The 21,434-nt window shown below is 50.0% G+C and overlaps 2 protein-coding genes across 3 annotated transcripts in view; one reads left to right on the forward strand and one right to left on the reverse strand.

Annotated features, from left to right (window-relative positions):
- Positions 1–2,557: 2,557 nt before the first annotated feature.
- On the forward strand, positions 2,558–15,232 carry OAZ2 (ornithine decarboxylase antizyme 2). Its single transcript, XM_052646482.1, is given in 6 exon segments — positions 2,558–2,742; positions 11,550–11,625; positions 11,627–11,707; positions 12,842–13,017; positions 13,761–13,846; positions 14,067–15,232. Coding segments are annotated over 6 exon segments (570 nt in total). The 5' UTR covers positions 2,558–2,722; the 3' UTR covers positions 14,198–15,232.
- A 1,552-nt stretch (positions 15,233–16,784) lies between these two features.
- Positions 16,785–21,434, reverse strand: part of ZNF609 (zinc finger protein 609) — a 195,294-nt gene continuing 190,644 nt past the window's right edge. For both annotated transcript variants that reach the window (XM_052646253.1, XM_052646252.1), the window contains exons 10-11: positions 21,329–21,407; positions 16,785–21,026 (exon numbers count right to left, since the gene is read on the reverse strand). In XM_052646253.1, coding sequence (XP_052502213.1) covers positions 21,334–21,407 — 74 coding nt within the window. In that variant the 3' untranslated portion in view covers positions 16,785–21,026; positions 21,329–21,333. The remainder of the gene's footprint in view (positions 21,027–21,328; positions 21,408–21,434) is intronic.

The raw sequence follows: 21,434 nt of genomic DNA on the forward strand, positions 1-21,434 counted from the left end.
GCTGGGAAATGTAATCTGGGGCAGAGAGAGGGGAGCGGGTGTGAGGATGGGGTGATGATAGATGAATGAGATGGGGCTGGAACCTGTGATGATGGCTGCTGTAAATAGGGTTAGGGGAGGGATGGGATACAGGGCTCTCTGGAACTCTGCGTGTTGGAAAATCTGCAGTGATTAGTGCTGTAACAATGTGCCACACGTGGCTGTGAAGCACATGAAATGTGGCTACTGGGATTGAGGAAATGAATTTTTAAATCTGTTTCATTTTAATTAAGTTTAAATAGCCATGTGTGGCTAGTGGCTAACATATCTGACAGTACAGATTAGAGGAAGGTGGCTCCCTGTTTTTTATGAGTTTTTTACTTGCTGTTCAGGCAGACATCAAGGTGGTCACTCCTTCAAGCAGCAAGTTGTGACAGATCCCTTCTTATTCCTCCACAACGTGAAAACAAAGCACAGGATAGGCAACTCTGGGTCCAAATTCTAACTCCACTACTTAATAGCTTTGAATTAGAGCAGATAAATTAACTTGCCTGGATAGTTGGCAAAATCTCATTTCATGTGTAAAATGGGAGTGGGCAGCTGTTCTAAAAATTAGTGCTTTAGTAGTATGATACTTGATAAATGGTGGCTACTATTGACATAGTGAGTTACTATCTGCTGGTTGGTCAAAAATAGTCCTTTAGGTCAAGGGGTTACTTATCCAGTGATGGGTTGGCAGAAGTAAACTACCCCACCTCCTTTAGGGAGCAGGAGGATTGCCCAGGTCTCTGGGACTATGGAGATCTTCCCTGTAGCTCAGATGGTAAAGAATCTGCCTGCAACGCGGGAGACCTGGGTTCGATCCCTGGGTCAGGAAGATCCTCTGGAGAAGGGACTGGCAATCCACTCCAGTATTCTTGCCTGGAGAATCCCACGGATAGAGGAGCCTGACGGGCTACAGTTCGTGGGGTCACAAAGAGTCGGACACGACTAGGCTACTAACCCACCCACCTACCTGGGTCTATGAGATGGGTAGGTCAGGGTTGGATTTAATTGTTCAGTTCTGTTGTGCAGTAAGAACATACCTGGCTTGAACATAGAAAAGCAGGTAGGCATAATCATGGGGACGGGGTAGAGGATCTAAAGTGAGCTGAGTATGGGACCCTGAGGGACTAGTTGTGCTTAATATCTAGTGATGATTTGGGCAGTTCTGGTTTACCACTTCAGTTTTTGCTGTAAAAACCTTAGTTCATGAGCTCCTGCCTCTCTTCCATCCCTGAATTTCCATCATCTAAAAACCGTAAGCATGTTTTTGTGAAGAAGAGTTATAGTGTCCTAAATGGCTCTAAGGTGGAACATTCGTGACTTGAGGCTACTGTCAACTGGCGGTCATAGTAACCTTTGATCTGGAGTGGTTGTGATCACCCTTTCTTTGAAGACATCTCTAATTCCCTAGTAACTTTCTCCATGGCCTCCCTCAGATTGAGCACTTACCTCATATTATGATGGCCTGCCTGTGTCCCTCTGATCAGATTGTGACATCCAAGGCAGGAACTTTGCCTAGTTGATCATTGAGTATTTCTGGACTCCAGCACATGTAAGAAACATAGAGTAAGTAGCTGCCCAGTAATTTATCAGTTGAATGAATGAATGAATGGGATGTGAGGTGATAGCTGCCCATTGTGAGCCGAGATAATTTGACTGCTCTTGTTTGTAGTCTGGGTTGACAGAGTCAGAGTCAGAAGCTCTAGTGACTACTGAAGTGTCTGTGATTGTGGCCCGCAGTCACTGTGATCTGAGGGTTCTGTGCACCGGTGACTGTAACCTGTTGGCACTGATCAGGGATAAGGTTCAGCAGGGCCAGTAACTGTTAACTAGTAACCTTGCATGATTGTGATGCGAAGCTCCTCTGAACAAGTCAGCGTTGGTTCCTTCCACTACTGCTGTCAGGCGACAGCGATCCTGACCCACAAGCCATTAAACTTCAGTCAATGTTAAGCTTTGACCGTTGCCCTTGAGACCCGTCTGTAAGGTGCGGAGATAGTTGATCTCAGGTGATAGCTGAGGTTATTGATCTGCGTATGAGCTGAGGTAACGGATTTGTGGGCTTGGGCTTAGTCTCAAATGGCACTAATACATGTGTAGTATTCCTAGATCTCCGATTTTGGTTAGTAAAATATCCTCCTGGGGCCTACAAATGACAGACACAGCCCAGCACAGCCCCATGCAAACAAGGGCTAGAGACCAGGACCAAGGCTCAGGAAACGCCGCTTGAAACTCAACATTTCGTTCCGGGCGCTAGACCACCACCACGGCCACGACTCCGCCCGGGCCAGCATCAACCCCGCAAGCTGCTTTCGGTCTGGACGCCCCCGCTCGGCCCCCTCCGCTACCGGCTCCCGCCCCTACCGGCGCCTGGTGCGCCTGCGCGGAGGCGGGGCGGTGCTTTGCCCTTTGTTGTGGGCCCCAGTTTCCCAGGACACCGCGCGGCGCTGGGGTGGGGCTAATGCAGATGAGACACTTGGGGGCGGGGCGGTTGCGGCGGCGGCGGCGGCGGCGGCGGCCGGGGAGGGTCAGTTGGAGGCAGGCGCTCGCTGAGGCAGGAGGAGGGCTCTGGGCCCGCGGCCTGACAGGGACTTAGCCCGCAGAGATCGGCCCCGCGCGCGCGACCCCACACCTAGCCACTCATCCACCTACCCACTCCCTGCGCCGCCTCCTCCCACCCTGAGCAGAGCCGCCGAGGATGATAAACACCCAGGACAGGTAACGGCCCGGTCCAGGCTCCCCGCCCCCATCCTCCCCTCGTCTGCTCCAGAGGGCCTCCTCCCCAACCACCCAGCCGGTTCTCGTCCCTTCTGCAAGGCCCCAGCCGGCCCCCGCTGGGTCCCTTCCCTACCTCAGCCACCTCAGTCCGAGCCCCAGCCCCGCAACTGGGCCTTCTTCCGTCCTTCAGTCTCCCTCCCTCCAGCGCAGCCCATCCCCCTCATCGCGGCGTAAAGCCCCCACGGACCGGGACCCAATCTTTCAGTCCTGTCCACATTTCCCTTCAGCCCCGCCGGACGGCGGCCCATTCCCCAAATTGTTTCCATCTTCCCCTTTGAATCCCTTCCCTTATTTCAACTGCATCTTCCAACCAGATGCTGCTTTTATCGCTGCTTCCCCCCACCCGGCCCCCCCGCGGCCCCGGTCTGGCTCCGTCCGTCCTTAAATTCTCAACTGGACCCATTATCCCCACCTGTCACCCTCATCACCCCCCCGCACTCCCCCCACCAGGCCTAATAGTCTTTACAGTGATGCTTGGCCCTCCCCTTGGTCCCTCACTCCAGCTTCATCTTTTCTCTCCCGTCCTCCTTAGACACCCCTTCTTATTAGGCCCCGTTTCCCCTGTCTCACAACATCATCTTTTTTTATTTCTCACTATGGGCTTGACTCCTGTCCGCCATCCTGTTCCCCCTAACACTCTGCTAAACACTCCTACCCTTTAAACACTTTCTCTCATGACTGCTCTTAGTCCTCCCATCCTAACTGAATCCCATTTCTAGAATATTAGATCACACACAGAACTCAGCCCATTCAGCTTTTGTTGAAGACCTGCCCTCTTCACCTGTACCTCCAGTACTTTCAAATTGGTCCTCATACTCTGTTCACTGGGCCTTTGCAAGTTTTCTCCCTCAAAACCTGACCCCAGCTTTCGCCCAGGAATTGTAGAGAAAGGCTGCGCATCTTTCTGATACTGAGCACCAGCAGTTTTCTAAAGTTGCTTCATGTGTGCTTCCCCCTGTGGACACTCAGCAGAGCTCATTGTTCAGTTTTCCTTTCTCTGCTTCTCTTTTTCTCCAAGGCAGCCCTCGCCATGCATCTCTCCCTCCAGCATATCCCGTATTTCTCCCCCAAATTCTTCTGTGAAATTGTTTCCTAATTCCCCATGATTTTTAACCCCAGCTGCTTATACATCAGGATGGCTTTTATATTTACAAACTGGGTTCTAATTCTCTTCCTCATTGTTTCCCAAGACTTGTTGCTGCCCCCTCCAGAATGAGCTTGAAGTTCATTAGTTCCCCACACCAGGCCCTTTGTCTCCAGATTTGGCCTTCTGGCTTCTGCCTCTCCCTTGAGCCTCATTGTTTTGCAAGCGGACTCATTCCCTGCAGATCATCCTTAAGTTGTGCCATGGTCTGTCTAGAAGAAAAGGATTTTAGTTCCTCTTAAAAATGTAGCCCTCCTTATTGCTTTTCTCCACACAGAGCTCTTAACTACCACTCAAGGTTTCTCTCACACTTGGGTTCCCTTCTTACCAAAAGTGGTCTCTAACTTGCTAATTCCCATTCCTTTAGCAGCCCCATCCTTAAATATTCCATCTGAGTTTGCAGCTTTTTTTTTTTTTTTGCATCTCAGTGTTTCTCAATCCTAGGTAGGTGCCCATGTGAAAAATCAATCCCTTGGCCCCCACCCTTCAAAGAGCTTGTGTAATTAGCCTAGGGTGGGGCCTGGTATTAGCATATATTTGAAGCTCTCTAATGGGCAGCCAGGGTTGAGAAACATTGCCTCCTCTCCCCTCCCCCGAGAAGACCCTTCCCATCATATTCCTTTAGTGGGTGTCACCCCTTTCTCCAAGGAAAAGGGTGTTGTCATCTTCAGGGATTTCTTAGTCCTTCTCTCCCAGGAACTCTCCAGAACTATTCCAAGATTTCTCTAGAGATATGCAAGATATCTGCAGCAGCCTCTGAAGTTCTACCTTGTTACTCAGTTCTCAGCCATTAGCCACTTTCTTCTAATTCTTAGACTCTTATCTAGCTCCCACATCCTTGTTCCCTACATGCAGCGTGAAAATTCACTCATTTCCTGGTTTATAATGGTCCTGTTCGATCCAGTACCCCGACCCCCCAAGCCCTCTTTACCTACAGCCCCATTCTGGAGCTGTTTCCTTTTCCAAGACTCTCGCTGTCCATCTTCCTCTGCAGTCCCGTATTTCATTTTCTCTAAACCAGTCCTCTGGAGCTGCGGAGGTGGATATACTTGGGTGGTGCCGAATGCAAAAGATGTTGCTTGTGGTAAGGAAGGCTGTGTGTGCTGAGGATAGAACCCAGGTATGAGAGGGCATGATGAAGTGTAGGGGCGGAGGGAAGCTGAGGAACCTGCCAGAAATCCCTGGGCTTTGTGAGATGGGTTTTTCTTTTCTAGTCTTAGGTTCTTGTCTCTGCAGTGGGATTTGGAAAGTGGTGGTGCGGTCTCAGCAGGCCTTCTGTAGAGCCGTCCAGGCTGAACTGGTCTAGGTGCCAAGTCCTTTGCAGCCTGAGCCCCGAGAGTTGAGCACTTGGGACTAGTTTATAAGGGTCTTCGCCCACTGTGAGTTCCAGTCCTGGCTTTGCCAATGTGCTTACATGTTAAAAAAAGAGAGGGTTGGGTTCACTCAACTTTGAAGATTTCTTCCAGACTCCTAAGTGGCAAAACAGGCTTGCTTGTCTCCAGAGAACCCTTGCTTAGCGTGTTGGTAATTTGAGGGGCTTGGCTGTGTGAAAGGCAGGTGGAGGGAGGAGCCAGCTGGCCTGCGAGGCCTGGGCAGGAGCAGGGCCTTGGATCAGGCTCCTCCACTTTGGCCTGGGGGTGGGGTGGTGTGTGCAGGGTGTCTGGTTTCTTTGAGTTATGGCAGTCCTGTTTCTATAGCATGATTCTGAGCCTCCTCTGGCCTGCCCCTAACTTTCTAAAAGGAATCCTGCTAGAGCGCTAAGGATTTGGATTAAGATCCGGATGTTCTTCCCAGTCAGTGTATTGATGTTTTCTGTCCACAGAGGGGCGAGCAATGGTTGAGCGCCCATTGGGTGGGGGATGGGCTTTGGAGCTTCTCTGGCTTCAGTGAAATACTCAAGAGGTGGAGGCTTGGTTTCCTGGAAGAAACAGTTACAGAGAAGCCTGCAGTATGTTTTGAAAACAAGGCTCTTCCTTTCCAGTTTTGTTCTGATCAGTACCTCCAAAATGTCAAAATTCCTAATGGTGGGGGAGGGAAGACACTAGTAAAAGAACTTTTATTATGGTTTTCGAGCAACAGGTTTAAATCCAAGTAAATCAAGCTTCATGGACCTTTCTCTCCCTGGATTGTGGGGGCAGGAAGTGTCTGTCTAGGGCTTGCTTAGTACCTTTTGACAGTACAGTGTGTGGAGAAGAGCTTGCCCTGGCTTCATAGCCTTATAATCAGTCTGTGTCTGACGGGCTTTGAGAAGAAGCATTTGGTTCCACAGGTGGTTTTTTGGGGTGGTGGAGCAGCCAGGGTACAAGGGCACATCTTAGTGACCCTGAGCATCTTCACTGAATGGTTCCCTGAGTAATGGGATTTCTGTCTCTCCCACCAAGAATTTGGTTTTGATTATTCCTTATTTATTGGCACTGTGAGTTGTTGGGTGTGGAGTGGTAGGGAGAGTAAGTTTTCCTTTGATGTGCCTTCAAGGTCATCCCCACAGAGAGAGAGAGACACACTCCTAGCATAGTCAGGAATCCCCCCAAATTGGAGGTATGCTTTAGAAAGCTGTGTGGACTAATAATAGTAATTCCTCACTTTGCCAAGAAATCCAAATTTAGCCTCAGAGCAACTCAGAAATATAAAAAATGGGGACTGAAGTATGCGGTAGGGGCATGTTATATATGTGTATTTCTAGAAAAAAAAAGTAATTCATCCCTTTGTGAAACAGTACACAGTGTTGATTCAAGTTGATACCATGATTTGGAAGGCTATGAAGCCTAATTGAAATCTATAGACCAGAAATGGTCAAACAGGTTAGCAAGAATTTTGTTACTTCAAGTGAACAAAATAGGTTGTTTCTGGTTAGCAGCAACAGAGTAAAATGCTTTGTATAAGATAACCCTCAAGAAAATGCCCCAGGCCTTTGATAGTGTATAAACAATGAAGTAATTCTATCCCGGGAAGAGAGGCTGGAACTGGGTGATGAGCTTACTATACAAACTAAATTGAGGTATCGGAAATGCAAAATTAAGATCCTGTCTGCAAGCATGATTACCTAGCCATCTCCCCACCTCTGGCAGCATATGTAGTGTTGCCTACCTTTGGTGGGAAATCTAGCAGTATCAGCCGTGTAACGCCATAAGTAAATCTCAGAGACATAGATATTCTAACTGCCACCATAAGTGTGTTTCTTGTGGAAAATCAACCAGAACCCAGTGTTGCTTTCAGTCTGTGATTCAGAGTGGTGATGTCATTTTCTTTATAATCGTGCTTAGCAAGTAGACTCCCTTTGGCACACATAACAGCCCTAGTGAGATGACTTATGCTTGGCATCTGACCAGGCCCCTTTCTCATATGGAAAAGGAATCAGCAGCTGGAAATCAGCCTCTATGCTCACATTAGACTGAAGGTGGCCATTCACCTCCCACCTTTCTTCCTATTTCTCTTTAGCTCAGTGCGATGGCAACCCTGAATTGGTTTCTCTTTGCTGCATAGGGATTAGTCATCAGAGACCATTTCAGAGTAAGAGCAGCGTGTGTGAAGGGTAGTCAGGGTCCCCTAGAGAGAGTTCTGTGAGGCAGGGCTGAGACAGGAATGGGTCAGAAGAGGCTGAAAGAGGGGATTGAATGTAGAATGCTTGGGAATGTGGTTTTTTATGTCTTCGATTGATACCACAAAGTGTAATACCAAGGCCATCTGACCCTCTATCAGGGAATGGAAATCAGAGAGGGGTATAGACCCGATAAGCTTAGACCACTGATTAAAGTTAAACATGGTTGAAAGTGTATCAAGGAGAATGTGAATTCAAGTGTTTGTTGAATGTAGCTGAATAGAAACTAGCCATAGAATTACTTTTATATAAATCTCTACTCTGTGTAGCAGACTGTACTCTCTTTGAGCAAACTAAATGTGAAAATCAAAACTTAGATAAAATCAATTGGAAGTGATTCTTTAGCGGGAAATCTTTTTATTCTCTGAAGAAATTTTAGGTTACTTCCTTTAAATAGTAAGCATCCTAGAGATTTAAAAATAGGATTTGAATTATAAAAAGTCAGTTTACTAGCATCATTCCCCAGGAATACATCTAGCATACGCTGCCTATCTGTAGCTGGCGTATGAAATTATAACCTGCTGAGGACATTTTGGACAGCAGTTTCACAGAATGCTTTAAATTAGAGGCAGCAGGATGTGATAAGTCGGTAGCATTCATACGTATCCTGAGGAGTGTTTCCAAGGACATGTCTGATAACAACTGAGAAAATAAAAGCACCAACAGATTGGCTCGGCTCTAATCTCCCATCTCTCTTCCGAATTGACTTGGACACCTGACACCTTCATTTCCAATGTGGTCTTTTTTTTCTTCTTCTCCAAAAGCAGGACCAGCCCAGCTGGATGTTTGAGTTCAGTCTGACACATTTGATTCTCCTTAATCAGTCTGATCTTTTCAGCCTCTAGGCTGAGCTTCTTAAATCATCCTTTAGTGGCAGAGATTAAACCATGTCTGCCCCCAAGTGGAGTCAGCAGGATATGGGGAAGGAAAGGAAAAAGCTGGGCATTGGTGCCAGTAGAAACAAGACTGAACTGAATATGAAACCTCGCCTGATTTGGATCTGTGACAGGGAGACTTGGGTTTAAAAGCCTCTTTCTTTTGTGCTTAAGTTCCTCTAGGATTCACATTCCTGTTAAGGTTGGTGGCATATTTTGCCACAATATTTTGAACACTTACGAGAAGGCCATTGCTGTGCAATTTTATACCCCTAATTACTTTAACCACGACATATGTACCCATATCCCTTCCTTTTTCATGTCAGAAATGACAGTTTTGTTTTGTTTTTTTTTGAGAGAGAGCAGTTTGGCATTTACACAGCAAGTAACTAAAAACAGATCTAATACGATGGGTGATTAAAGTAACATTTGTGAACTTCTAGCTACTAAGCATATCCCAGACCCCAGCTGTTTCTTGTAGGGAACTGGAGCTGGATCTCAGGGTGGGGACCTGAAACACCCTTCCACCCCCAACTCGCATGCACGCACACATACACAGTTGCTTTCTGTGCAGACTTTGTTGGGGAGGAAAGTTCCCAGAATCCTTGTGTGAATGGGAAAGTAAATGATTTGTTACCATGGAATAGACGTCTTGCATTTTATTTGGAGGAGGAGTGAGATCATGACATCAGAAACATCACGAGCTCATGGATGAGTGCGGGGCGCGGGGCAGGCCCTAGGGTTTACTTCTAGGAAGACAAAGGGGCTTCTGGATCTAAAAAAGAGAAAACCCATCTTATACCTTTCAGTGGGTCGGCCCCATCACTTCTGCTATTTGCAAGTGAAAATTTTTCGGAAAAAAGGTGGTGGTTGGAATGCAGGCCGGGGTTGAAAGTAGCTCTCCCATCTAGAGAGCACTGAGGAATAATTTTTCTGGAAGTGAGTTAGCACCAGAATTTTAGAACAGCTAGGGCCTGGCCTGGAGAATCCCAGGGACGAGGGAGCCTGGTGGGCTGCCGTCTCTGGGGTCGCACAAAGTCGGACACGACTGAAGTGACTTAGCAGCAGCAGCAGCAGCAGCAGCAGGGCCTTGGCGATCTGCTTATTTTATGAACCCCTGCAGTTTTCATGATATACAAGTCTATATCTCAGCTATCTACCCTCAGTTCCTGGCTAGCCCTACTGACCGGTACAAGCAAGCCAGCTTTCTCCAGTGGCCCAACCTACCTGGTGCTCCTGCAGGAACCTCCACCGAGGCCTGAAGGTGGTCTCCAGGGAATGGGGAGGGACCCATTGCATGAGGGGTGGGTGTGTGCCTTTGCTTGGGGAAACTCCCGCCTTTGTCTTCTTTTCTTCTGGCCTGGACACTCTATTTTTCTATCCCTTAACACATTGGAAGGTGAGGATTTTAACAACTCATTGTCCCCAGGAGGAAATAGGCCCTGATCTTAAAAACTGCAGAGTCCTCTGTCATTCCCCTTCTGCTAGTAGCTGTTGGTTGAGGCCTCGTGAGGGAGATGAGGATGCCCTGAGGCTCTCTAGAGGAGGCACGAGGTGGTCATGTGGTTGATCCCCAGGTGTTGATGCTCCTCTGGGCCCACTTCATCTCCCAGCAAAATTTCCAAGTGTTATTTCAGGCCCCTGGCTGAAATCCTTGAGAGAACAGAGGAGCCGAGCCACAGCGGTGATGCTTAGGGTCTTCCTGGCTCAGCTGGAGTGCCTATATCGTCTTTTAGTACTGAGGGTCTCGGGACTGTGTCTTTGGCTATTGTTCCATGTTAGGTGTGAGTTCTGTCACTCTGAGCCTAAGCAAAGAATCCAGATGACGCTGTGCCATCAAAAGCAAAGGACAGTGTGCAGAACGGTGCCTCATTATTTTACAAAGGGTTTTCAGGGAACAAAGGCCGTGGTTTATGGTATATGCTGATTTCTGTGGTTTAACTATTCGCCCTATGGCTGATTCAAGCTACCAACGTGCTGTCACTAAACACAACTTTGGTTGGGAAGAGATATGCACCGTTGGGTCATCTGGCTCCAGCACCCCGCTGCCGCGCCCTCCCCAATATGTTACTGCTGCCCTCAGCTGCTGTGCCAGGGCCAGGCCTGTTGCTGAGTCATGGTGTTACATGTACAGACAGTTTTCCTCTTGGCTTGCTGCACTTGCCCTTCGCCTGTGGAGTGAGCCATATCTCAGCCAAAAGAGCCAGTAAATTGGATTCAAAGAAGGCAGTGGAGTAGCTCTGGAGCTCTGTTGGGTCCACCTGAAAATCGTGGTAGCCAGGAAGGGCACACACCTGAAGGCAATAGGGGGCTTCTTTTGGAGCCATTCACCCTCTGTAGCCCAGCTGATGATTGCTTCCTTACTCAGGCCCCAGCATGTCTATAATTCCTCACAGCAAGCCCCACGCCTGCAGTATACATTCACTTGAGTGTCCCTTCTGACCACACAGGTATTAGCTGAACTCCCATGCATGCTGAGGTCAGATTCCAGCAAAGAAGGGCAACTCTGCTTTTGGTGGTACGCCAGGGACTAACTCAGATAATACTCTGTACTGTGGCGCATCTCCTCTCCAGGAGCCAGATCCCGGGATTTGACTCAGTTCTTGACCCTAGAGGGATCTGGGTGATTTCTTGTTTAGTTCCATTGTTCAGGTCGGGGAGGCCATCATTGGAGACGTGGCCTTGGGACTTCCTCGGGGATAATGGTGCTAGCCCCTGTGACTTTCTAAGCCCCATATGCCTCTCCACCCTGAGGCGATTGTGGAGGCTTGGTGATTCTGTCACACAGGTTGTTGAGACACTTAGGGTGAGGAGATGGGCTGGTGGGGGTCTGGGGCTCTCTGCCTAGCAGGCAAGCCAGCATCTGGTTCCTCCCAAGGTCTGCCTGTGTCATGGGGATTTGTTTGATGTTTGATGGGGGCTCCTTTGGTCAGACATCCAGCCTGACCCAGAGCCCTCTGAGCTTCTCTGTGCGTCTGTAGGACGGTGGGTTTGCCTTTAAGGAGGAGTTCTGAGAGCTATAGCAGGAAGGACTGGGGCAGTTGAGGGAGAACCAGGGCAAGGGTGGGTGGAATGCTGAGTTAAATCTTCAGGACTTTGATTACTGTCTCACTGTCTTTATCTCTTGCAGTAGTATTTTGCCTTTGAGTAACTGTCCCCAGCTCCAGTGCTGCAGGCACATTGTTCCGGGGCCTCTGTGGTGCTCCTGATGCCCCTCACCCACTGTCGAAGATCCCCGGTGGGCGAGGGGGCGGCAGGGATCCTTCTCTCTCAGCTCTAATATATAAGGTAAGGGTACTATGGGATGGAAGGCTTGGAGCAGTGTCCTCCTCAGACACTGCTGAGTGGCTGCTTAAGGGCAGCAAAGGTTTCCTTTAGTCTTCTGAGTCTTAGGCCAGTAGTGGAACTGGGGAGGACTTTGAACTGAGGCTGCTGGGAAGCTTTTGGGGAGTACCAAGCAGATGCCCTGTCTTGTCAGCTTAGGTCAGCTCTTCAGTGCTGGCTCTGGGTCCTGAGTGAGGGGGCACAACTAGGGGGAGGGGGGCTGGTGAGTGGAGGAATGCACGCGCTCTTGCTGGTGCAGCTCTTCATTTTCTCCTGAGAAATGCCAAGAGCCAGGAGGGCTTTTTCCTTTGTCCATACCCAGGGCATGGGGTACCACATGTTGCAGGGTTGGGGGTGGTAATGAGAGGGTCACCCTGGCAGCTCAGGGCACAGCCCAGTAGCTGTTGAGAACCCTGGGAGTCTGTTCTGAGATTGGTCTGGGCTGGGACATTTGCTGTCTTTTAATCTGTGAGCCCAGAGGTTGGTTTAGCATCTCCTGGAGACTGGCAGGGCAGCTGAGTCCGGGGCTCTTGAGATGGTGGCAGGGGTGACAACATGGACTCTGCAGTCACCCGGAGCCAGCTTGGGTTGACCTGAGCCAGCTGAGCCTAAGGAACATCCTCATTTGTTTCTGATGATTCTGTTTCAGAGGGAAGGGAAATAACACAATACTGGGGGGACAAGCATGGCTTTCAGTTGGGGAGACCCCATTTGAATCTCAGCTCTGCCATTTGCTCACTGTGGAGTCTTGGGTCAGGTCCTTAATTCTAGTGGGCCCTGGTGTCTTAGGTTTAAAGTGGGGATGCTGATGCCTACCTCAAGTGCTTGTTGTAGTGATGGAAAAATGGGAAAGTACCTTGTACAGTACTTGACAACCAGTGGGCTCTTGGTAAATATCCCCTTCCAATCATGCTGGGGTTTAGCCACCCAGTGAGTGATGGCTCCATTTAGGCAGCATGTTGCTCTGATGTTCAGTGTGGCCTGTCACATACTGCTCTGAGGTTGGCCCAGGAGGGGTCCAGCACCACCTAGGTTGGGGGGCATTTGATGTGGCCAGAAGCAGCAGTGACCTGGTCCTCTGACCTGATCTCCTCCCAGGACGAGAAGCTCACTGTGACCCAGGACCTCCCTGTGAATGATGGAAAGCCTCACATCGTCCACTTCCAGTATGAGGTCACTGAGGTGAAGGTCTCTTCCTGGGATGCAGTCCTGTCCAGCCAGAGCCTGTTTGTAGAAATTCCAGATGGATTATTAGCTGATGGGAGCAAAGAAGGGTAAGGAGCAAGTGCTGGGCAAGGGCTGGAAGCCTGCTCCAGAGAAGGGCATGTGCTTCCTGGGGGCAGCAGATGGCCAGCCTTCTCCCGTAGCTCTCAGCTGCCCAAGTATATACGATTTTTTTAAAGGTTAGTGTTAGCCAGTAAAATGGGCCTATGATAATGAAAGCAGATCATTACCACATTAACCAAATTCTTGTCATATAACGGTGTGGTTTAAACGGCCAGAAGCTCAAAGAAGCAGTGGAATTATATTGGATTGGGCAAGGCCCTCCAACCATCCAGTTGTGGAAGAAGCAGTCCTGAGGATGGCGTTCTCGCGAGTGGCTCCAGCCTCTTGAAGTCCTTTTAGGTGGTGGTAGGGCCCAGAGTTCCTCTCTGCAGCAGGTGGTCACCATCAGACTTGGCAACTTTGGAGGGCCCCTGAGAAACTGGGTTCTCTTCCTAGGCCCCATACTTTCTTGTAAATTGCATTAAGTTGGCTAGTATTAATTTCAGATGAAAAACCTTTATTTCTGGAAGAGAGAATTCTGTAACAGTTTTCTTAAGTGATTGTGGTTTTGTTTTTTTTTTTTCTGAACTCAGGGCTCCTGAGGTCTTGAAATAGGAAGTTCTCCTTGAAGCTTCCCTATTTACAGTGCTGACTGTAAGCCTCAGAAAAGCCTTGGGAGCAGGGGGTATAGAGGGATGGGGTGAAGTCCACAGGTGGCAGTGGGCTTGAGTGGTTCCTTTGCTCCTTGCAGATTGGTGGCACTGCTAGAGTTTGCGGAAGAGAAGATGAAAGTGAACTGCGTCTTCATCTGCTTCAGGAAGGGCCGGGAAGACAGAGGTGAGGGGCTGAGCAGCTTGAGACCAGGCTGGGGAGGGAGAAGGGGGCCTCCTCGTGAGGTGCGGCTCCTGAGTCTGACATGTAAACCCTAGGAAATCATGGGATTGGTTGTGTCCAAATTTAGAAAAGGCCAGTGCATTTATTCCATCTTTGTGTTGGGTTTTCCCTTGATTTAGCCTAATTTTGTTTCTTATCAGAATCTTTTCACTTTTTTCTGCAGCTCCACTTTTGAAGACCTTCAGCTTCTTGGGCTTTGAGATTGTGCGTCCAGGCCATCCCTGTGTCCCCTCTCGACCAGATGTGATGTTCATGGTTTACCCCCTGGACCAGAACTTGTCCGATGAGGACTAATGGTCAAAGAGGATGCTTTGCCCAAGAGCCACAGTGGGGGAAGCGGGGAAGTTAGGCAGCCCTGAGACAAGAGGGAGCTTCTTGCTGTCCAGGGAAGGACGCTGAGGGGCTCAGGGTGAGGGTTGCCTATTGTGTTCTCAGAGTTGACTCGTTGAAATTGTTTTCCATAAAGAACAGTATAAACATATTATTCACATGTAATCACCAATAGTAAATGAAGATGTTTATGAACTGGCATTAGAAGCTTTTTAAACTGCGCTGTGTGATGTGCTCTATCTAGCCTAGGGGAGGCCACTGCCTAGAGGGGAGGGACTGCCTGCATCCAGGGGCCAGGCCTGGAGGGCTGGGGACAGCACTGTTGGGCTCAGGTTACCCTGCGGTTGGGCTTTCTTTTCTGGTTTCTAAGACTTGTGTATTTTCTTTCCTTGCTTCCTGCCACCCAGGGGACTCTGGAGTATAGGCTTTCAGCCCCCTGGGCAGTGTCCTTCTATTGTTTTTTGACACTCCACCTGGGCTTCTCTCTGTGCTTTTGTGTCTGACCTGGAGAAAGCAGGTCTGACCCCTCCTTTACAGCTTAGTGTAATTCTGGCATTTGGTTAAGCTGGCTTAATCTGTTTGTTATCAGCGCATTCAAAATAGGGGCATTGAAGTTACTCCTACCACCAGGGCTTTATTTTGGGGGTGCTTGGGTCTTAAAAAACACTAGCCAAACTCCAATTCTCAGATTATGGCCAGGAGTTCTTGCTCTGGGCTGCAGGCCTAGGCCCCAAGGTGTCTCCTTCCTGTGGTCACGAACAGCAGAGAGGAAGAAGAATAGCGACTCGGGGCCTGGGGGTTGTGGGGGAATTTGCTGTCAGGGACTGGATGCCTCTGCCTGGCTGAGTCTAGCGCTAGCTGCCCCCTCTCCCTAACAGGCTCTGAGTAGTGCCTGAGACCCTGTTCCGCGGGCTCTCGTGTGGGACTGAGGGTGTAGAAGTGGCCTGCCCTTTTGTTTTCACTGAACAGCTTGTTCTAAGGGGGAAGGAAGGGGGAGAGATCTAGATTGGGTGAGGGGGGCGGGGGTGTCAGGGAGGCAAGTGTGTTGTGTTAGTGTGTCAATAAACTGATTTAAAGTTGTGGTTGGTCTGTCCTTTACTCTTCAACCAGGGCCGGCTTCCTTCTACTGTTGTCTTTTGAGTCTAGAGCCCAGCAGGGGTGTGATACACGCTTCTCAGGAAAAAAGCCGCCTTGCATCAGGACAAATGGCTGAGGTCTCTGGGGCCACATTACCATGCGAAGCAAGGGGTTGCTAGGAGTCTGGGACAGAATGCTGGAGCCCCCCTAGAGACAGGTATGTACACAGAGCTTCATCCAGAATAGAGGCTAGACATACCAGGACCCAGCTTCTTTTTTGTCTAGAAGGCCAGGTCCTGAAACTGGGTTCTGGCTTTCACACAGAGCTGCCTGACATTCCTGTTCCTGGGGGTGTCTGAAGGAAGTGGAACTCACCTTTCCTAGGAAGACAGTGTTTTCCTTTTGGAGCCCAGGGCCCTAAGGCACAGCTGCCCTTCCCCTGTACCACCAGCCTGATGAACCACCTCTCAGTGGCACTGGAGAGGGACAGAATCCTCTTCACCTGTGTGGTCTTAAGTTTCTCAAGGGTTTACTAGTGTTGTTTTTTTTTTCCGCCTTTGCTTCTGTTTTCCCAAAGGAAGTACTGGGCATGTTCTTCTACCTCCTACGATGCTAGAACTATTTACTTACTGTTGAACTGTGGCTGTCCTTATTTTCTTTCTGAGTCTTTGGTGCATTATCACATTGTCTGTGGAGCTACTGGACCAAGTCATTAAGCTTGGACCCTATATAACATTTATGAAAAGAAGTGAGTTCAACACCTCCATCCCACGTGGTATTAGAGAAAGTCTGGGTCTAGGGATTTCCCTGGTGGTTCAGTGGTTAGGAATCTGCACTCCCACTGCCAGGGAGCATGGGTTCGATCTGTGGTCAGGGATCTGATCCCACATGCTGTGCAGTGCAGCCAAAAAAAGTCTTGGCCCAGAGATGAATTCAGCTGAAATGTGAAGGACTTTGAAAATGTCTTCCACTGAGCAGAATCTGAAAAATGACTTTACAAGTCATTTGTAAAGTCATTACAAGTGAGATATTTACAGTGGGAATCCATGTGATGGCTGACAACGGCCAAGTTAATGTAGGCAGTTTAGGATTCAGATTGAATCCTAAATTGAAACCCGAGGAATCTACAAGACAGGGATAAAGAACCAGGAAAAACAGTTTTCTGTTTGCAAAGCTAGCAGAGTGGACAGGAAACACACCTGGGACTTTGCTGCCATCTGCTGGTAGATCCTCTTTAACACAACCAGAGTTAGGCTGAATTGGAAACCTGGGCACTCAGCTCAGGTTTATTTCTCTTTCAAAAATAATAAAACGTTTGCAAGATGAGACCACTGGCAGGACAGAAATATGGTATCCAGATTCTGCACTCCAATTAAAACAACTTAGAAGGTGAAATATCTTGGGAGTGGGAGGGTGGAGTTGGAAGGGGAGATATGTGAAAGGCAAACTAAGTCTAAATTTAAGAACAGGGACATTAAAAACTTTATTCAATAAATACAACAAATAATTTAAAAATATACTTCAGTTCCAAAGCCAATTAAGAAAAGGAAGGAGAGAGAAAGGGAAAAAAGGGGAGGAGGAAATTAGAGGGAAGAGAGAAAGTTCAAGAGGTGGAACAATGGTTTGGTTGGGCTGCCTTTCTGAACATACCGCCCTTTGAAATTCTGATCAAATGCTCTTGACCCATAAGCCCGTAGCCCTTGTTCTGATGCGGTTAGCCAAAGGAGTCCACCGGCCAAGCATGATGCTCTGGGCTCTAGTCAGACCAACTCTGGCGACTAGCATCTAGGGGAGTGTTCAGTTTCCCACTCATTCCTAAAAATCGTCTAACTCCCAGACAGGTTTAAGTAGTGCAAACTTAGCTCCCAGCTGCATAGTTTCACAGCGAGTGTGAAAGCCACTCACTGGTGAGTGTCCAAAGCCACTTCGGTGAATGGGATCAATGGGGGCGGGGTGGTTGGCACGGGGTGACAGGAGAGGCCAGGGCCCAGGATAAAGCTCCTGGGAAAGCCTGCGGCCAGGCCAGGGAAGGGCTGCAGGGCATGTAGTCTGGACACTGGACTCAATAGCATGCCATCAGCCAGGGAAGGTGGAGCTGAGGATGCGTATGGAGCAGGACCGCAAGGTCAGGGAGCTGAGGGAGGGTGGGAAAGTGAGGAAGAGAGAGGCAGCTCAGCAGCAGACTCCGGGAGAAATAACCAGCAGCCCTCACAGATTTGTGATTGTCTCTTAAAAAGATTTATTTTCTCTTCTTGCCTGAATGTACAAAGGCAAAAAGAGTACAGTTTGTATATATATATATTTATATATATATAAAAAACAAGGAACTTGGTAATGTACACCTTACAGAAGGGAAGAATCAGGAAGACTGAAATTAAATCCAACAGAGCAACGCCAGTGGAACGAAAGCTATGAACAGCAACACTGCCCCTCCAGCCCGGGCCTCCAGCTCGCCCCAACCTGCTCCCAATGGGGGGCTGAGCACCAAGGCAAGCGGGTGGGCTGGGGCAGGAGGGGCTGGGGACGGGGCCTGGGAGGGGCTCAGTCCCAGGAGGGGCCCATGGCAGAGGATCAGCAGAAAGCTTCCTGGGATGCCCTAATAATAAACAAATAACGAAGGCCCAGAATTAGGGGGCCAGCTAGCTGCCCAGTTGAATCCTGGGGGCATCGGAGTAGACACTTGAGATGGGGATAAGGTGTGTGGGATAACGAGTGGCCCGTATACAATGACACTAGCCCTTCTGTGGCCTTTTCCTCCCGCTCCCAAGACCAAGCCCTCCCACCCCCACCTTAGAGCCTGGAGAGAAGAGATTCAAGAGGCATCATTTCATTTCATGGGTGCCCTCTTAAGCCTTCTGCATGTGGTCCGTTGACCTTGAGATGTGTGGAGGGGGTGAGGTAAGAGAAGGAAATATACATGTATACATACATGTACAGGCAAGGAAAGGGAATGAAGGGAACTGGCACAACTTAAATGAGGAGGAAGCAGATTTGAGTTCTAAAGAGCAGGTCTCCAAGCCTTGGCTGTCCTACTTGGGCACGAGGCTGCCTCCCTCCAGCTTCTCTGTGGGGCTCGGATGAGCCGTGTCTGTCAAGAGAACTGGGCCAGGGATAGCTCAGACAGAGCCTTGGTCTGGTGACCTCGGCCCTTAGCAGCAAACTCGTCCAGCCTTTGCTGGGGTGAAGTGGGGTGGGGATCCTTGAGAGTCTCATGCCTATGACTGGGTTGCCAGTGCCACGGGTTCCCCGCCTGTGGTCCTCCTCCCCAGGGGGAGAGGCTAGAGGGGGACAGCAAGCCCTTCACTCAGTGCTCCTCAAGGCTCTGTTTCACCCTTCACTGCTGCTGCTTCATGTCACTTCAGGGAGGGACGACAGGCCTGGCAAGGATCGGGGACCAGGAGGATCAGGAAAAGGCAGTGCTGTTCCGCCATCGATGCTCTCACCTGCTCTTCTGGGCAGCTCAGCTCCTGCTTTTCAGGATGTAAGGATCAAAAAGCCAAATGTTTTTTAAGGGGGAGAAAAAAAAAAAAAAGCTGTTCCCTTCTGCAGAACCCAAGGCTGCCCTGCTAATACAGAAGTTCCTCTTCTCTGTAACAGAACAAAGTGGAACGGGCAGGAATCCCGGGCTATGGCTGCCCAACGGAAAAGGAAATTACTCCAAAAGGTTTCTTCACAATATGTACAGAGCACGCTGTAAGACAGCGCCACAGATACAAAACACACAATATTTAAAAACAAACAGGAACAGAGATGGGCCCATGACTCCACCCAACAGGAGCCGGGAGGGCATGAGCAGGCTGAAATTTAGAGCCATCTTTTGGGTGGGGACGACTCAGGTGAGGTGGGGTGAAGGTGTCCGCACCGACGACTTCCACAGGTAAAAGGGAAGTCACTGCTCAGAGCACGGCCCAAAAGGACAGTGGGGGGCAGAAGGACTGAGGGGGACAGGGAGGCTGCTCAAGGGCCTGCTAAGGGGTCTAAGTCAGCGGGGTTTGGGAGAGGGCTCAGAACCCAACCTGAACAAAAACAAGGACATGGGAACCTAGAGGAAAGGTCTATAGATCAGAGGGGCCCCTCTTGGGCAAAAGACCCTGAGCCTCTCTAGAACAGGGCTCCAGGGATCTCGGGAAGCAGCCTCTGCTGGGCGCTGTGCTAACTGTCTTCCGTCTCCATGCCCCACACTGTCAGAGCCAAGCCCCTGCTCTTCAATGGTCATTTTTGGCACTCTGGTCACAAAGACTCGTCTCTAACCCAGGTTGGTGTCTGTAAGTCTTCATCTCTCAGTCCAGAGGGTCAAGGAAAGACAGGAGAGGAGGACAAAGGGATGATATCTCAAACACAAGAGCTAAAGCTCCCCACACCTTGGGGAAGAAGCGACTGTAGTAAAGCTACCAGATCACTGTCACTTTCCCAGGACAAACAGCATAACGCCTGGACTTGACCACTTCTAAGGAGAGCAGAGAACTGCCTCTGCCTCAGAGCACAGCTCCACTGACTACACCCGGTGGCTCTGAGAAGTCATGGCTTGCATGTGTTGTCCTAGGGTCTAAGGAACAGACAGACGCCCTCCAAGGTGCAGTGTTCCCTAAAACAAAAACGTGTGTTACAAAGAAACACGGCTCATATTGGCACGTATGGGGCTACAGGCTGAGCTACAGGAAGTCATGTGGCTGTGTACAGAGAAACTGGGCTGGACAGAATTGGACCCCTTGATGAGGCCGACACTTGGATGGCTGCTTGGACAGGACATCTCTCAGAGGGCTAGGCCTCCCAGGGCCTGCTTCCCAGCAGACTCCAAAGCTCTCCATGCTGGGGGAATACGATTTTACCTGCCTGAGTCTTAAAAGCCAAGCAGTGGAAAAGAAGAAGAGAGATGAGATGCCCCTGGGAAAGGCACCAAGGGGTCGGGAGGAAGATGAGGAAAGGGCAAGGGGGAGGCTAAGCAGCAGCAGGACTTGGTGGGATGCAGCGTCTCGTTCACAGACTCCGTTCATGCTCCAGCTCTCGCCTGGAATCCCCGGGGAGCCCGGTGCTTGGCCTCGGGACCCCAGCCCTCTGCCACAGTGGGCAGATGCCTTGGTCTCCCTTTCCAGGCTGGGCTCTGAGCGTTTACATGTGCTCATGTGAGAGGGGAGAAGTCTTCACGTTTGAAGACCTTGTTTTCACAACTGCAGAGAAAACAGCCCCCAATTTCTTTCCTGAGATTCTAATTCCTCCACGTGCTGCCAGTTCCCAGGGCCCAAACCACTGGGGAGATGCAGGGTCTGGTGATGGTGGTAATGATGGTGAGGGGTATGGCTGCTGTGCTGTCTTCAGACCTTGCCCAGTGCTGGGGGGCCTCCCTGGGGGTTGGTGCTGCTCTGGCGGCTGACCGGGGCTTGGGGAACAGAGCAGTGGCTTCTCTGGGCTGAGGCCATGTTCCCCTGGTTGCTCCCCGTGCCTTCATCTCCACAGAGGCCACGACAGTCACGGCCATGGCCAAGAGAATAAATATTTTTGCTAAGTACCAGCTCTCCAGCTCCTGAGGAAGACGGAGCGTCGGGGAGTCCGGGGGTCTGGTGGAGGCGAGATAGCCAAGGGTCTGCCTTCAGTCATGGTGGGAACGGCAAACAGGATGAGCAACACCATTTAACTGATGTCTAAACGGCACCTCCAGCACCTCCTTGGGTAAGCCAGTCCGGCCCGTGAAGCTGACTTTATCCGGGCACTTGGTATTCTGCAAGGGAAACAGGGACAGAGAACCGGGTGCTCAACCGGCTGGTAAAACCACCACAAGGTGGCGCTCCAAGAAAATGAGCTGCAGGGGAGGCCGGTCCTGGTCCCCAGGGGAGGCGCATGGCCACAGCCCCTCTCAGAGGCTCCCGGGAAACTTCAACAAGAGGCTTGGCCTGGGCTGCTCCATTTCCAGACCACAGCCCAGAGATGGCTTTCACTGAGGCTCCACAGGGATTCTGTGATCCAGGTATCAACTATCCCTGCTCTCTCTGTGTTGTCTCTCTGAGTTAAAAAGTTACTCACCATTCTCACCTCCGGGGGGGTGGGTAGAGTGAAGGAGTCGAGCCTTGCTGGCTGGCAACAATGGCTGTAGAAGAAAGCCCTGAGTGGGGAGGACGACAAGTTAGTG

The sequence above is a fragment of the Budorcas taxicolor genome, chromosome 10, assembly GCF_023091745.1.
Source record: "Budorcas taxicolor isolate Tak-1 chromosome 10, Takin1.1, whole genome shotgun sequence".
NCBI classification, from domain to species: domain Eukaryota; kingdom Metazoa; phylum Chordata; class Mammalia; order Artiodactyla; family Bovidae; genus Budorcas; species Budorcas taxicolor.